This window comes from Penicillium canariense (assembly GCF_028826845.1).
Source record: "Penicillium canariense strain IBT 26290 chromosome Unknown utg000004l_segment0_segment0, whole genome shotgun sequence".
Classification (NCBI taxonomy): domain Eukaryota; kingdom Fungi; phylum Ascomycota; class Eurotiomycetes; order Eurotiales; family Aspergillaceae; genus Penicillium; species Penicillium canariense.
In genome coordinates this window covers 302,467-316,719 of record NW_026622731.1, presented here as the reverse complement: position 1 = coordinate 316,719, position 14,253 = coordinate 302,467, and the positions used below count along the sequence as shown (strand labels likewise).

The following is a 14,253-nucleotide window of genomic DNA, read 5'->3' as shown; positions in this document are numbered from 1 at the left end:
ACCTTTCGGTGAGTCTGGGCTCCAAAATGGTTGTCCAAGCGAACACTTACTGACATGCAGGTAAAGCAAGCGATCCAGTCTGCCCCCTCCGTCTCAGCTCTTTCGAAGCTCAAGATCAACGAGCCAGGGTGGTTGTATCGGAAGATCCCCCGCGCCTTCGATTGACGCATTAACGAAAAGTGTTTGGGAGCCATATTTTAAGGGGTTTGGGTCCCTGGAACAATGGCTTGTAGCAGACAAGCTCTTGGAACCCAGAGTGGAGAGTTTGTCGATGAGCGCAGAACTTCCGTTGTCAATATCAGTCAAGTGAGAAGGCTTCTGGCTAACCTTCTGGCTCCAAGTAACGAGTTTTGCACCCCATCCTTCATGAACGTGACCAAAACAATGCATCCGGGGCCGGGCTCGGGCTATCGCCGCGAAAAGATACGGGCAACCTGCTCGCTGACCAGAGTAAGTATAGTCCATGATGCCCCTTGGCGGACCATTTGTCATGACGACATCAACTTTTTGAATGGAGAAGTTATAGCCATGATCTGGGTGGTATTGAAAGCCCCAGTTGCCGAGCGATGGTGTGTGTGGACTGGCGTAAACGGTCTCTGAAGGAATCGAATGGAGGCCCTGTACTCATCAATTTTCGAATCTGTGGTAAGGTCCCCGCAATGAATCGCGACATCTGCATATTGACTTGACACGGAGTCCGGCAGACTGTCGAGTCCGTGTGTGTCTGAAAATACCAGAAATCGGGTCTTTATATTGGCTGAAGTAGTCTTCATTTCCCTTGATCTTGGTTGGTATGGATTTTTGTGATAAGGATGATGACCAGTTCGTATTCTGCTAAGTTGCAGGGAGGCAGGGAGAGTGCGGCTGGCTAGGTAGCTAAGGTGAGGTAGATGTCGCCAACGCCAACAGAGGTGAGCTAGTCCTAATTGGGGATCCCCAATAAGCTCCCAAAGTACATTCAGTGCCAGGGTTGCAAAACCATCCACGCCCACCTGAAAACCGACTAGTACCTTACTCTAGTACGTATTTGACCGGATGAGGGAGGGCCTCTTACCGAACGAGGGGCAACTAGGGGGAGGTTTGGGTTCGAGTCCTGGGGCTGACGCTATCCGATCAAATTGAGTTATTATATAACTACTATAGCTATCAAGAATCAATAAGCGATATTTTCCTTATACGCAACGTAGTCGCTAGAATAAATAAATAGATTTTGTAGCTATCGTAGGCCAAACTCTTCTCAAATCTTCTGCTTCAAGGCTCTCTCTAGCCGGCTAAACGTGTTTGGCTGTTGGCGTACGAGTCGGTCACGTCGCGATCGCATTTGCTCACTCGGGTGGTGGTTGCAAACTTCATTGCTAGTATTCACATAACCTGTCTGTCCTAGGGTCCAACTAAAATTGTACTAAGAAAACAACGAACAGACGTGCCCCACATTAACATGCTCTAAATTCCCTCGGAACTTTTCTGCTTTGAACCTAGAGATAGGTCAAAATACCCTAGACGCGCGCACCGGATTACATATCTTGATACGGCATTCCAATGCTTCAATATATCATTGGACCAGTCATCTTGATAATCTGGCTGTGCACAAGACAACTGCTTATATATCCGTGGGTTCTCTTGTGTGGATGTGGAGTCAAGCAGAGCAATATTCAGGAAAATTGTAATCAAGAAATAGAGAGAGGTATATAAGCGCAGAATCTAACAGAAAGTGATGGCTCCTGATTATACTTGTTCGGCCTTGTCCTTTTGCAGTATCATCATCTCCTCATCCGCCGCTTCCGGAGATACACACAACGAGATAGACTTCTCAGTTAACGCAGACAGACTGCGGTGTCGACCCCATAACGAGAGTGACACCAGCAAAAGCTTGCTGAATGAGTACCACTCCCCGCAGAAGGAATAATGTTTGCCGGGATACCCAATGCTCACGCCTACACAGCTATATGCGGAAACCACCTCAAAAATAATGTTGAAGGTGGAAAAAGCCACTGGCTGGGACTTGTAGTGGTCGGACTCGACAACAGAAATGAGAAGGACGGCAACACCAAGCCACCAGATATCGTGACCTAAGTGAAAGCTAATTTGCCGGCAAAGGAAATAGCCGCCCGCAAAAAGCGCGTTAGTTGAGCCACTGGCTGAAGATGAATAAACCCATTTATCAGCTTCTACAAAAGGGACCTTCGCAGACCCCGTTGTGGTTGTTTCAGTACTTCTACTAGAGGTTAGGCAAGACTTTTTGTCCCATAACAGGGAAGCAGTCATACCTGGTGGCAGCTGACACTGGAGAAGCTGGAAGATACTACAAGAGGCGTGTTAGATACTCATATTGCCATCGCCAGAAAATTTGAGTCCTCACCATCATGAGGACTAGGGAGACTTTTGTTAGCAAGCTGTCTTGTAAGAGAAGATGATCTACAATTAATTCAGCAAACCACGTACCGTATAAAGTCAGCAATCCTTGTGGCAGTTCATCGAAAGCCACAACAGTGAACCCACCGCTACGCACACCTATATTAAATCCCTTTTCATCAGTTCTATCTCCAAAAAGTGGTTCTTATATACGTACATAGTGACTGAAAAAGCCCATCTAGGACTCGATACTTGAGAGGGAGAGCCTCGATCTCAGTGTTGTGGATAGAAGCAAGCTCAAAAGCCCCCGTAAGGATCCCGTTTAACACCAGAATTGTACAGAACAAAAAAAAGGTATGCCAACCTGGGTACAAAGAAACGCACACCTGTTGATATTGTCAGTTAAGTTCCTGTGGATGAGAAAAAGCATAACCACCCTTTGGGGTTGAGCAAGAATAAAGTCCAAAACTCGTCGCCACGACTGCCAGCTCGGTCTATTCGGTAGCATTCTTTTCAGGCCCCAGATGAAAAGTCGTAGCAAGCACGGGAAAAGCGTATTTCCAGCAAGAACAAGAAAACCGCAGGCGAGAAGCGGAAAAGCCCTGGCCAGGTTGGGATCAACAAAACGATTCGTTAACTCTTGGCTGCATGAAATGAATCACCCACTCTCGTTGATAAGGTGTCATATTGGCATTAATAAGAGACATGCCATTGTTTCCAAACGCAGATGTGGCAAGAAAAGCGCCCGCCCAGAAAGGGGAAACTCCGTCTGTACGCGGAATATCTGGGCGGGAATATTTTGACCAAAACCCGATGCTCATAATACCGAAGCAAAGGAGAACAACGGTGTAGAATATCGTAAGCACTGATATCAATGCAAGTGCCCTGTACTCTACCAAATTTGTCTCATTACAGCCGATAGAACCGCTCCAGCAGCTTAGAATCTTTCCTAGTCGCTGCATCATGCTCTTCAACGTCGCGAACACCCGAGAAAGAAAGGATTCCACATTATAGAAGTTCTTTCTGCCTCCAATGCTAGTGATAGAAGCGACACCTTGACTCTGGTCAGGATCTGTCGGGTCGGTGACAATGATGACGTTACGGGCGTTCCAAGGTATCTCGGGCTCGCCAGGTGATGAAATATGCACTTGTAAATCCTTAACGGCAATGTTTATCTTCGACAGGCTCGTATTTTTTGCGGAAATAGTATTCTTCCCGTCCTCGTGGGGCTGCGTTTCCTGTATCTGCAGGATTGACTTGTGAGGTAGAATTTGCTTCCCTCCTTTCTTATTAGATTGATCTTTCAGGCCGAGACGAAGCGCAAGAGCGCGGAGTAAAGAGATGATTCCAAGAATCGGAATGGCATGACCTAAAATCAGAAGCGTGAACAGGGTGCCTTGTTGTGGAACATTCAGTGTGGAGAGGTCCAGCTGTGCGACATATCAACAATTGACTGTGGCTCGCGAAGTGATCTTGTGGACTAGACGAACCACGTTTAGTCCTGCTCCCGTCATGGCATTGAAGCTCATGAATAGCGCGTCAACAAAGTGAAGGTTTTGGATCTGCGTTGATGTCGTGAATAGTACGACACTGCCGATCATGGACGCTAGGATGAAGTACGCATAGTGTAATGTGAGGGTATTCAACTCCAAAAGAGCAGCCATGGTCGGCATACTTTATTGTATGTCGCGTCCAGGTTTCGGTTTGTTAAATTCATATAATAACCACGGGGTAGAAAACTTTAGCAGAGCAAGCCTGCCAAACCTGCCCTGTTGGTGCAACAATGCCTCGGTTATGGGTTAAATACTTCATGGTAACCGCATTGTGTAAGGAATGTGGGTGCCATATTTTTCCACCCTCTCCTTTCCGGCATCTGGTTTGAGGTGCCTAAACATGTTACGACTTGAAGTAAGCGGTTCAATAATCCTAGTGAGCTTCAATGTAAACGTGGGTTCAGCGATAAGCTCATTCTAAGGGACCACCCGCTGGATTCTTCCGATGCAAGGCTGAAATATGTGGATTTTCTGCCGGTTTCCAAGAGTGTAAGGAATTTACCCACGAAGGAATCGCCGCGTCTCGCCCGGTGACAAACAGTAACAAACGCAAAAGTGGATTTGAAATAAGTAGAAGGTGACCAGCGCTGTTCATAGAGTCTTCGACTTTCCTGTGGTCATTTCCCAAGATCAAAACAACACCATACATAGAATAATGGCATGCTAAATTATCTAAAAACGTTATTTTATCACTATAAAGGAAGAGTGAAATATCATTGAGGCTTGTTGCTCTTAATACTCCTTCTATCACATCTACACGTCTACACGTTTGCCTGAATAAGTGAACATATACACCAAATCCTCGGCCATCTGCGCTCAGTGAGTACCATCTCAAGATATCCACAATTTCCAGGGTTGATTTATCCCAAAAATGTGTGTGCTAAGCCCAAGTGGCGGCTTGTTTCCTGGCCCCGTTCGATGTCGGACCAGGTGAAGCATTTGTTAGGGTCCCATAGGGGCGTCTGCCACCGGACTCCAAGTCGGATGCTTTCTGGCCCGACGGCGGAAGAATACTCGCTTGACCCATTTCCAGCCTTCAACGCCGATGAAGAACAACACAGCCTCTACCGCCACGATGCCCCATTCCCAGGTGATGGGCTTGTGTTTGAAAACGACGTCGTTGAGCACAGGGATGTAAAGGATGGGAAACATGGTAATCCAACCCGCCATGATGGACCAGAAAAGGAACTTGTTCCGCCAGACGTCGTGCATCCATTGAGTAAAATATCTCTTGGAAGTTGGCTGCATGCGGAAGAACGATCGACGTAAGTTGACCATTTCCCACGCCAGGAATAGTGCAAACCAAGTCAGACACACAAACGTGGTGGCTCGTGCTCGGAAGACGAGTTCGCAGTCTTTGATCTCCTCTGACCACTCCTGATTGCAGCCGCGGGCCAGGTTGCCATCGCCGAACCCCCACAGACGGATCGAGAATGCTGCCAAGCAGAGCGCCGCAGTCCAAATTCCATATACCAGGATATCGATTATGACCTCCCAAGTGAATATGCCTTGCTTACTCTGGGGAGGGCGATCCATGATGTCGGGGGCGGCTACCTCCATGCCAAGTCCCATGTCAGGCATGCCCGATGTAATCATGATAATCCAAAGGATTTCCACGGGGGAGAGAGGGAAAACCGACTGGTTATCAGCGTCTTTGAAAGCCAGTCCGATAAGCAAGGTACCGGCCTGAGCGATGTTCTCGGACAAGAGATGAAGCACGAATTTCTGAATATTATCAAAGATACGACGGCCCTCTTCGACGGCATTAAGGATCGAGGCAAAATTGTCATCCGTGAGGATAATATCAGACGCATCTTTGGCCACATCCGACCCTGCCTGTCCCATGGCGATACCAACGTCGGCATGCTTGAGCGAAGGAGAATCATTCACCCCGTCTCCCGTCATTGCTGCGAAACGACCACGACGATGAAGGGCGTCGATCATGCGTACCTTCGTCAGCGGCGCACAGCGTGCAATGACCAAAGGCAAAGTCGGAAGCGCATCTACCTGTTCATCAGTGAGTTTGTCGAATTGACTCGCAGTCATGACCATGGCGTCCGCGACATCAGCTGCCACAGTACTGAAATCAGCAGGAAGGATCCCCACTTGCTGTGCAATCGCTTTGGCCGTTCCAGGGTGATCTCCAGTAACCATGTGGACCGTTATACCAGCTCGACGGCAGGCCTGTATCGAGCCCGCTGTTTCAGGACGCGGAGGATCATACAAGCCAATCAGGCCTAGGAAGCACAGATCGTTCTCGACATCTTCACGTTCCATGTTGGAATCTTCAAGCAGTTGCGCTTGCTCAGTATACGGTCGATGGGCCAGAGCCAATACTCGAAGTCCCATCTTGGCGAGTTCCTCCATATTCTGAAGGATTGTTTGGCGGTGGTCGTCGGTCATTGGCACAGCGGTCGACGAATCCTGGTCCCAAATCACCGAGGTGCACGAATCTATGACGCGCTCGACAGCACCCTTGGTAAACACCATTGTGCAGCTGTCTTTGGTAGTCGCCTTGCTGAATATCACCGACATTTTCTTGACGGTCGAGTCGAATGGGAATTCAGCCTTTTGATGCCACGCTGCACCCTGACCCTTGGTCCAGCGGTCTCGGTTCCAATTGAACCTCGAGGCGAAGACTTGAATAGCAATTTCCGTGGGCTCACCCCTCGCATTCCATTCACCCACTTCAGACTTGTACACATGAGACAGATTGGCCATAGAGGCAACGTTCAGAAAGTCCTCGAGCTGGCGATTTCCCGAAACCAGACTCTCTGCATTTTCCGCAGAGCTACCTTCCTTCTCATCACTAAATTGCAAAGGAGAGACAGGGGTGAAGGTGACATCTCCAACGGTAGGATTAAAGGGCTCGTTGGATGTGCCAACGGAGTACGTTCCTCGAGACGGAATCCATGCTTTTTTGACTACCATCTTGCCCTGAGTCAAAGTACCGGTCTTATCGGAGCAGATATCTGTGACCGCGCCGAGAGCTTCCAACGAGTCTAATTTGCGAACAATTACGTTCCGCTGGGCCATGCGCTTGGTACCAACTGCCATAGTGATGGTAAGCACGACCACCAGACACGCTGGAATCATACTAATACCAGTTGCAACAGCATACATGATGACTTCGGTGTTGCTGCTGAAGAGGTTTGCAGCCATACAAACAATAGCAAAGACAATAGCCACTCCAAATAGTAAACAGGCCAGCTTGGACAGCTTTCTTTGTAAGGGCGTTCCAGTATTGACACCGAGGAAACGGCCCACGGCATCCGTTCCGGTGAGAGTCCAGGCCTGAACGTACCATCGTTTTTTGGCCTCGCCATCGGGACCACGCTTGACGGGACGGCGCTTGCTGCCGCTGGCCCGCAATGCAAGGGCAATGGAACCAATTTCTGTGAACATGCCGGTACTGATGACAACACCACGACCACGGCCACGAGTGACGGTACTCGAGCTATAAGCCATATTTAGACGATCTCCAGGACCGGTATCCTCTTTAAAAATCGAGTCGCATTCCTTCTGGACGGGAAGTGACTCGCCTGTGAGGAGAGCCTCGTCGGTTTCGAAATTGACCGCCTCAACCAGCCTATTATATTCAGTAAAAAGCCACGAATTGCTCAGTGATAAGAGACTCACCGAATATCCGCTGGAACGACATCCCCGGTCCTCAACTCGACCATGTCACCTGGCACGATCTCCGACGACGGTACCGAGAACGTCTGTCCACCTCTCGAGACAGTCCCTGTCGGCGATGACAGTGAATGTAAGGACTCCATAGTCTTTTCCGCGGCGTACTCCTGGAAGAACCCAACAACAATATTCAAGACAATAACAGCACAGATCACTCCGCCCTCAATCCACGACTGGATTCCGAAACTGACCGCCATGGCCAGGATCAGCACCTGTAGAAAACAAATTGTATCAGATTCGGAAAGTTCTTAGCAAGTTCCAGCCATCATCGTCAAGGATCTTAGATCTCTTACTAGCATCATTGCGTTAGCCACCTGGCGAACGAGAATCTTGACCACCGACAGGCCCTCGCCTTCGTCCAGTTTATTTGGGCCATACTGCTGGAGACGACGACTAGCTTCGTCAGGGTTGAGACCTTCATCCAGCCCAGTGTTGAGTTCCTTGATCACCGCTTCGTACGTTAGCGAGTGAGCCGGCTGACGTAGGGGGCTGCCGCCAGACCCGAGTTCCGGGTGGATGTCGCGCTTCTTCGGCATTAAAGATGGCGCTCGGATGAGTATATAATTGTGGCTGGTTGATGTCCGTCTTGTTCGGAGCGTTGGGGAGTTGCAGAAGATTTCTCTCTGCACTGTAAGCAGAGGCCTTCTTAGTGCTCATAACACCGATTCTGCTCGTGTTCAGAGTCGGTCTGGATTCTCCAGGAGTTTAGTCTTGGCGCATCATCGCGGTACGTGGGTCGCCACCCATGCCAAGGCCCGTTGTTGGACGACGAGAGGATTTGGTCTTGGCGCCATGACCTGCGCCCGAAACCGGACATTCTACCAAGACCGTGGTTAGTCAATGAGAAACGGTAACGAAATCGAGCCTGCAAACTCCGGTAGAGATGGATCCAATGCCTGCAATACTGCCAGAGATACGGAGTACTTGATGCGCCAAGACTGGTCCATCGGATTCCATCGCCACTTTAGATCCCGCGATCGCAAAGGGGACATCTGCGTAGAGCTGTATGGTCAGTTAAACTCCCGATTTCTCGTCTTGGATCGCGGAATGCCACAAATATATAATTGAGGCCACTTGTCATTCTGGCACTTTGTGTCAGTTATTAAGGCTTTGGAGCACCTATACACAACATTTCCGCTAATGCACGGTGAGTGAGCAGATTCCGCTCCTTGAGACTTGGCAATCCATGGCGCCAAGTACTCAGAATCGGAGCGGGATGCCCGTGCCCAGTAGGCGCCCCACGCACCCTAGGAATCTGCTTAGCTGAAGAGAAAATCGAGGGTGCGCCAGAGTTCCAGAGGAATTTAACTAATGGGTTAGTCCGCAACTCTGGTCCGGACCACTTTAGAACCTTGGCACACAACCCGCTCGTAAACTTAGCTTCTTCCATAACCCATCCATCCCGTACGGATACTAGAAACTCGCGGGCACCGAAATGCTGACGATGTGTACGCTGCACCCTGTGTTAAGTCAATCCACTCCTTCTTGGCTTCTCCACTTCTAGGTTTCACCGCAGGTTAGACACGGAAGTGACGATGCCGCACCATGAAGAGAGCCTTAGTTTGTGTATAGAAGGGGTCAAATAACGCGTGTGTCCAGAACAGTGATATAACATTGATGACGGAATATACCAGTCAAAACCCCAGTCCCAAACCATCCTCTAGGGAATGACTGCCCACCCTCGAAGGGTAAATAAACACGAAACGTAAAGAGGGCGCCCTGGTTTCCGAGAACACCGGTTTTACGCTATTTTATTCGGTAGAACGAGGGCCAAGACGCTTCGGAGACAGAATGTCCAAACTGGGGTCACCAAGTCACGGAAATTTTTGCAGCAGCGGAAAGCAGCAACTAATAACGCCCATGCTGATCTTGCCAAGTCTGTTGCCTGTAAGTCCTTGGATGCCCAGCGCTGGGGAAGGGAGTTGCCAAGACTTGGGTAATTCCGAGCTTTAGCCATTACCAATGGTTTCGTCAGTATCTCGCTGCCCCTCCAAGCTGCACTACTTTCGCTCCTTTCGCATATGGAAGGGAGGTGAGGACTATAAGGTGCAATAACTTACTGTGATACCGGACTCTGAAAATATTTGTGGCTATTTTGGAGGGCTTCCAGTATTGTTCTCTTCATTAAACTACCGTACGGTTAACTACTGGCTATTCGACGGCCTATGATATGCTGCCCCATTCACTTAATCTCTAGCTGGCTGAGCTTTTGAAGCTCTTCAATCTCCTCAGGTCCTAACAACCCTAGAGCCTCTCGTCGAGTTGGTGCATCTACATCGAATATGGGCTTCTCTGCCAACGAAGTCACCCGAGTGCCATGTCTGGGCTCCGAACCTTCATAATCCCAGCTCGCATGATGAATGGTGATTCTGTTGAATAATGAGATTGTCTGCCTTGCGTCTGCTACTTTGTACCACTTACCTGTTATCCCACAGTGCACTGGCTCGCGGGCTCCATTTGAACCTCACTTGTATGTCCGGGTTTTTCTCATAGACATCGAACAGATATCCCAGAATCACATCACTTTCGGCTTTGTCCAGACCAACGATGCGACTGGTCATGGCTCGGTTCACCCAAAGTGCCTTCCATCCTGTAGCCGGATGAACGCGTACAACGGGGTGCTCCCGTTCGACATACTTGGGGCCAGCCTCGGGGTTCCTGCGATCAAGGTAAGGATGAGCAGACCGGTAAATAGCCGTCTTGCCGTCAATAAACTTGCGTAACAACGGTGACAGCTTCTCATATGCTGCGTATCCACTAGCCCAGAGAGTATCCCCTCCGACCGTCGGCACAGTATCGTTATGGAGGTGCGTCACTCCGGCAGGTTGCCTCTCATGAACGAGATCGGTATGCCATCGAGATGATCCTCCTGGCCGACGGAAACTAGCTGGGTTCTCGGTTGCTTGGAGTGCTGGCCAGATCACAGTCACGCCGGGAACTCCCGGAACCTGGGGCACTTGTGGCTTCACAAGAGCAAAGAAGGCAAAGGTCAGCAACCTGCGCATGAGTCTGCCCATATGCAGCTGGAGGCTCTGCTGGGATTCGTACATGAATCTCAATCTCGCCGAAATGCTCTCCCAATGCTTTCTGTTGTTGTGGGGAAATATCTTGATCCCGGAAAAAGACGACGCTCCGCTCCGCAATGAGTAGACCAAGCTCATCCTTCTGCTGATCTGTGAGGTCCTTGAGTTGGAGACCCACAATCTCAGTGCCAATATGTCGTGTGAGATGGATCACTTCTGTTGCCGCAGATAGGAGCGCGTTCTTCTTGGGGTCGGCCCGAGTACCAGGGTCTACATGTGGGCGATCGTGGTTGCGGACATTGTAAACATCGTCTGTAAACAGAGGACGAGAGGGCCTATAGGGATAGCCATCACTCAGATCAATTCCTGCCTTCTCCAAACGGGCCCGCGCGGGCTCTGGAAGACCGAGAGTGTCTTTCCTGGGCGGTGCAACGTCTACAATGCGGGGATCAATAGCGACAGGAGCCATGATGATGGTGCAGATGAATATTTAGCTGTGTCTTAGCATGGGATGGGGACGAGTTATGATATGTCCCAGCAAAATCAACTGGAACCCTCCGCTCCCATAATCAACACGTTGGTTGATAGTCGGTTTGCATCAAGCACATCATCATGGCGTTGCATTACGCCTTTCATAGAATACTCATCGCGTAGTGGATGAGGTGACGCCCCCTCCAAAAAAGGACAACTCTTACCCCTCATCTTGTTCCAATAGAAGGGCCATTATCCTGATCCCACAGCCGAGAGCCAATCTTTGGATATCATGAGGTCGCATCATTATGAGCAGGGATGCGTGTCATCTCATGATCTGCAACGAAAATCACGTTGATCGTATACTTCCGACTTTTAATCCTCTCAAAGCAGTGCCGACGGAGCCGATAAGCAGTTCTTGATGCTCATTGGATAGTCATTTGGATGTCCTACGGAAGCTGATAGCGGCCACCCGAAGAAAGTGTATAATATGCATATTCTAGACCGCCCTAGGGACCGCTCTGTAACGCAGGAATCGTATTTTATACTATCTTTCCCATACAAAAATAGATTCTCCATTTTCTACTGACCCCCCCATCTTGACGCCATTTCTTGCCGCTATCCCAGGTGGTAAGATGAAGCTATTCATACTATACAATCTGCTAACTTTCGATATCCCTAGGCGTTGAATACCCTCGCTGTCGCCCTCGCTGTCGCCCTCGCTGTCGCCCTCGCTATTTCCGTCGCTGTCGCCGTCGCTGAATATCCTCGCTGTGGCCGTCGCTGTTTCCGTCGCTGTTTCCGTCGCTGAATATCCTCGCTGAATATCCTCGCTGAATATCCTCGCTGTGACCGTCGCTGTGGCCGTCGCTGAATACCCTCGCTGAATATCCTCGCTGTGGCCGTCGCTGTGGCCGTCGCTGAATACCCTCGCTGAATATCCTCGCTGTGGCCGTCGCTGAATATCCTCGCTGAATATCCTCGCTGTGACCGTCGCTGTGGCCGTCGCTGAATATCCTCGCTGAATATCCTCGCTGTGACCGTCGCTGTGGCCGTCGCTGAATACCCTCGCTGAATATCCTCGCTGTAGCCGTCGCTGAATACCCTCGCTGAATATCCTCGCTGTGGCCGTCGCTGAATATCCTCGCTGAATATCCTCGCTGTGACCGTCGCTGTGGCCGTCGCTGAATACCCTCGCTGAATATCCTCGCTGTGGCCGTCGCTGAATATCCTCGCTGAATATCCTCGCTGTAACCGTCGCTGTAGCCGTCGCTGAATACCCTCGCTGAATATCCTCGCTGTGGCCGTCGCTATTTCCGTCGCTGTAGCCGTCGCTGAATACCCTCGCTGTGGCCGTCGCTGAATACCCTCGCTGTAGCCGTCGCTAAATACCCTCGCTGTAGCCCTCGCTATCGGCCTCGCTGTTGCCCTCGTTATATATTGCTCTCTACTATAATACCTCGTATCCCTCTTAACCCGTATAGGTAGGAGATCGAGGATTATATCTAACTTAGGCGCTCTACTAAAGCTATTCGTATTATACTGCTTAACGACTATAGCGTTAGCGTTATAATATATATAATTAATAACCGCCTATAGTTATAGAATATTAGCTATCTAGCGAAGTCTACCGAAGCTCTAGATAAGCGTGTTTATAAGCTTCTCTATCTCTCTCTAAGTACTAAAGAGATTCTCTAAGTGCTTAAAAGACAGGGTATATCCTTATCTAAGCGTAGTCTTCGCAGAGCTCGTAAGCGGCTTAGAATAAAGCTTCGGGTCGATAATCCTAAAGAACGTAAGCGGTAGGAAGCTAAGATTAAAGCTATTCTAGGTATAGAGGACCAGATTAGAGATATTAAAGGCTATAGTTCTCGGCTATAATATATCTTCCTTCGTAACTAAGGTTATTTCTATCCTCGGTAAGTTAAGGTCTATCCTCGTCCTTAGTAAGTAGACTACTAATACTTATCTAGAGATAGAATCTACGAGGTTTACCGTAGAATCAACCCGGAAGCTATCGAACATCGTCGGTCAGACCTCTAACGCCGGAGAGGAGCTTATACTTACCCTAGGCCAAACTAGATATAGTATATTAATAGTTATATAAAGCTAGAACCCTTCGGATTCGAGATATATACTACTATCGATAGATACTCTCGATATATTATATAGATCTACGTAGGAATCTCTACACAAATAGTAATAAGCGTACTACGTTAGTATCTTAACTACGTAGCTTCGACGGGCTTTCTACCGCACGTTATACGGGCTAATCTAGGCTTAGAAATAACGATGATTAGTAATACGCATCTCGCCCTTCGCCGGTCAGCGTCACCATCAGCCTTACTATTAGCCTTACTATTAGCCGAAGCGTTACCATCAGCCGAAGCCTCACTATCAGCCGAAGCCTTATACGAAGCGTTACCGTTAGCGTTATATCTTCAGCTAGAAGACTGCTTCTTCTACGGCCGAAGTACTAAGAATTAACGGATTAAATCCTAGTAGGGACAGCTCGCTAGCTCGAGCGTCTTCCTCTACTATAAATATTTCTATATACTACACTACGATAGGATCTTTTTAAAAGAGTCTCTTCTAGAGTAGGTGTCGCTTCTTACTATCTATATACCTATCCTCCGAGCTCGTATACACTCATACACGAATATTTAGAATATACACTTAATTCGGCTATAGTCTAATAGGCCAGACACTATCCTAGGGAAGCTAGTTATAAACTACTACCATCCCGACGCCGACGTTTAAGATTACTAGCAATCTTTTAATCAAGACCTCCTTCGAAGACTATAGCAAGACGTAGAAGGGTAGGATTCTATAGAATATCTTCTACCAGCGACCTTAGTATAGTATCTCTCGTAGCTTCAGCAAATTAGGCAGCAGCTTATAGGCGTTAGCTTTAACCCTAAAGATCTACTGCTTCTACTCAAGGGGGAAAGAGACTAGCTATACCGAGTAGTATATAAAGCACTTCGGCTTCGTGTATTACACTACTACGAATCAGGGGAAGAGCCTATCCTTAGCGTATACATAAAGCCGCGTAGTGTATATTTATAGTCGCCAGCAGCCGAGACGGCCGTAATAGCTCCGATAGCTACGGCTAAGGCCTAGTTCAAATCAGAATTTCATCTACATTAAGCTAAAAGGTC

At 48.8% G+C, this 14,253-nt stretch overlaps 3 protein-coding genes across 3 annotated transcripts; all 3 read right to left on the bottom strand.

The window, feature by feature from the left end:
• Nucleotides 1–1,725: 1,725 nt before the first annotated feature.
• N7482_006445 (uncharacterized protein) lies at nucleotides 1,726–4,025 on the bottom strand (the record flags this gene model as incomplete). Its single annotated transcript, XM_056688570.1, has 7 exons — nucleotides 1,726–2,218; nucleotides 2,268–2,302; nucleotides 2,360–2,370; nucleotides 2,443–2,511; nucleotides 2,570–2,738; nucleotides 3,015–3,782; nucleotides 3,843–4,025. 7 exons carry the CDS (start codon nucleotides 4,023–4,025, stop codon nucleotides 1,726–1,728), a joined length of 1,728 nt encoding a protein of 575 aa, XP_056540999.1.
• An 822-nt stretch (nucleotides 4,026–4,847) lies between these two features.
• N7482_006444 (cation-translocating P-type ATPase) lies at nucleotides 4,848–8,134 on the bottom strand (the record flags this gene model as incomplete). The annotated part of the gene is made up of 3 exons (XM_056688569.1): nucleotides 4,848–7,494; nucleotides 7,545–7,810; nucleotides 7,892–8,134. The coding sequence occupies 3 exons, from the start codon at nucleotides 8,132–8,134 to the stop codon at nucleotides 4,848–4,850; spliced, it is 3,156 nt and encodes a 1,051-aa protein (XP_056540998.1).
• Nucleotides 8,135–9,780: 1,646 nt separating this feature from the next.
• Nucleotides 9,781–11,090, bottom strand: N7482_006443 (TauD/TfdA dioxygenase family protein; the record flags this gene model as incomplete). The annotated part of the gene is made up of 3 exons (XM_056688568.1): nucleotides 9,781–9,967; nucleotides 10,020–10,561; nucleotides 10,647–11,090. The coding sequence occupies 3 exons, from the start codon at nucleotides 11,088–11,090 to the stop codon at nucleotides 9,781–9,783; spliced, it is 1,173 nt and encodes a 390-aa protein (XP_056540997.1).
• Between the last annotated feature and the right edge of the window lie 3,163 nt (nucleotides 11,091–14,253).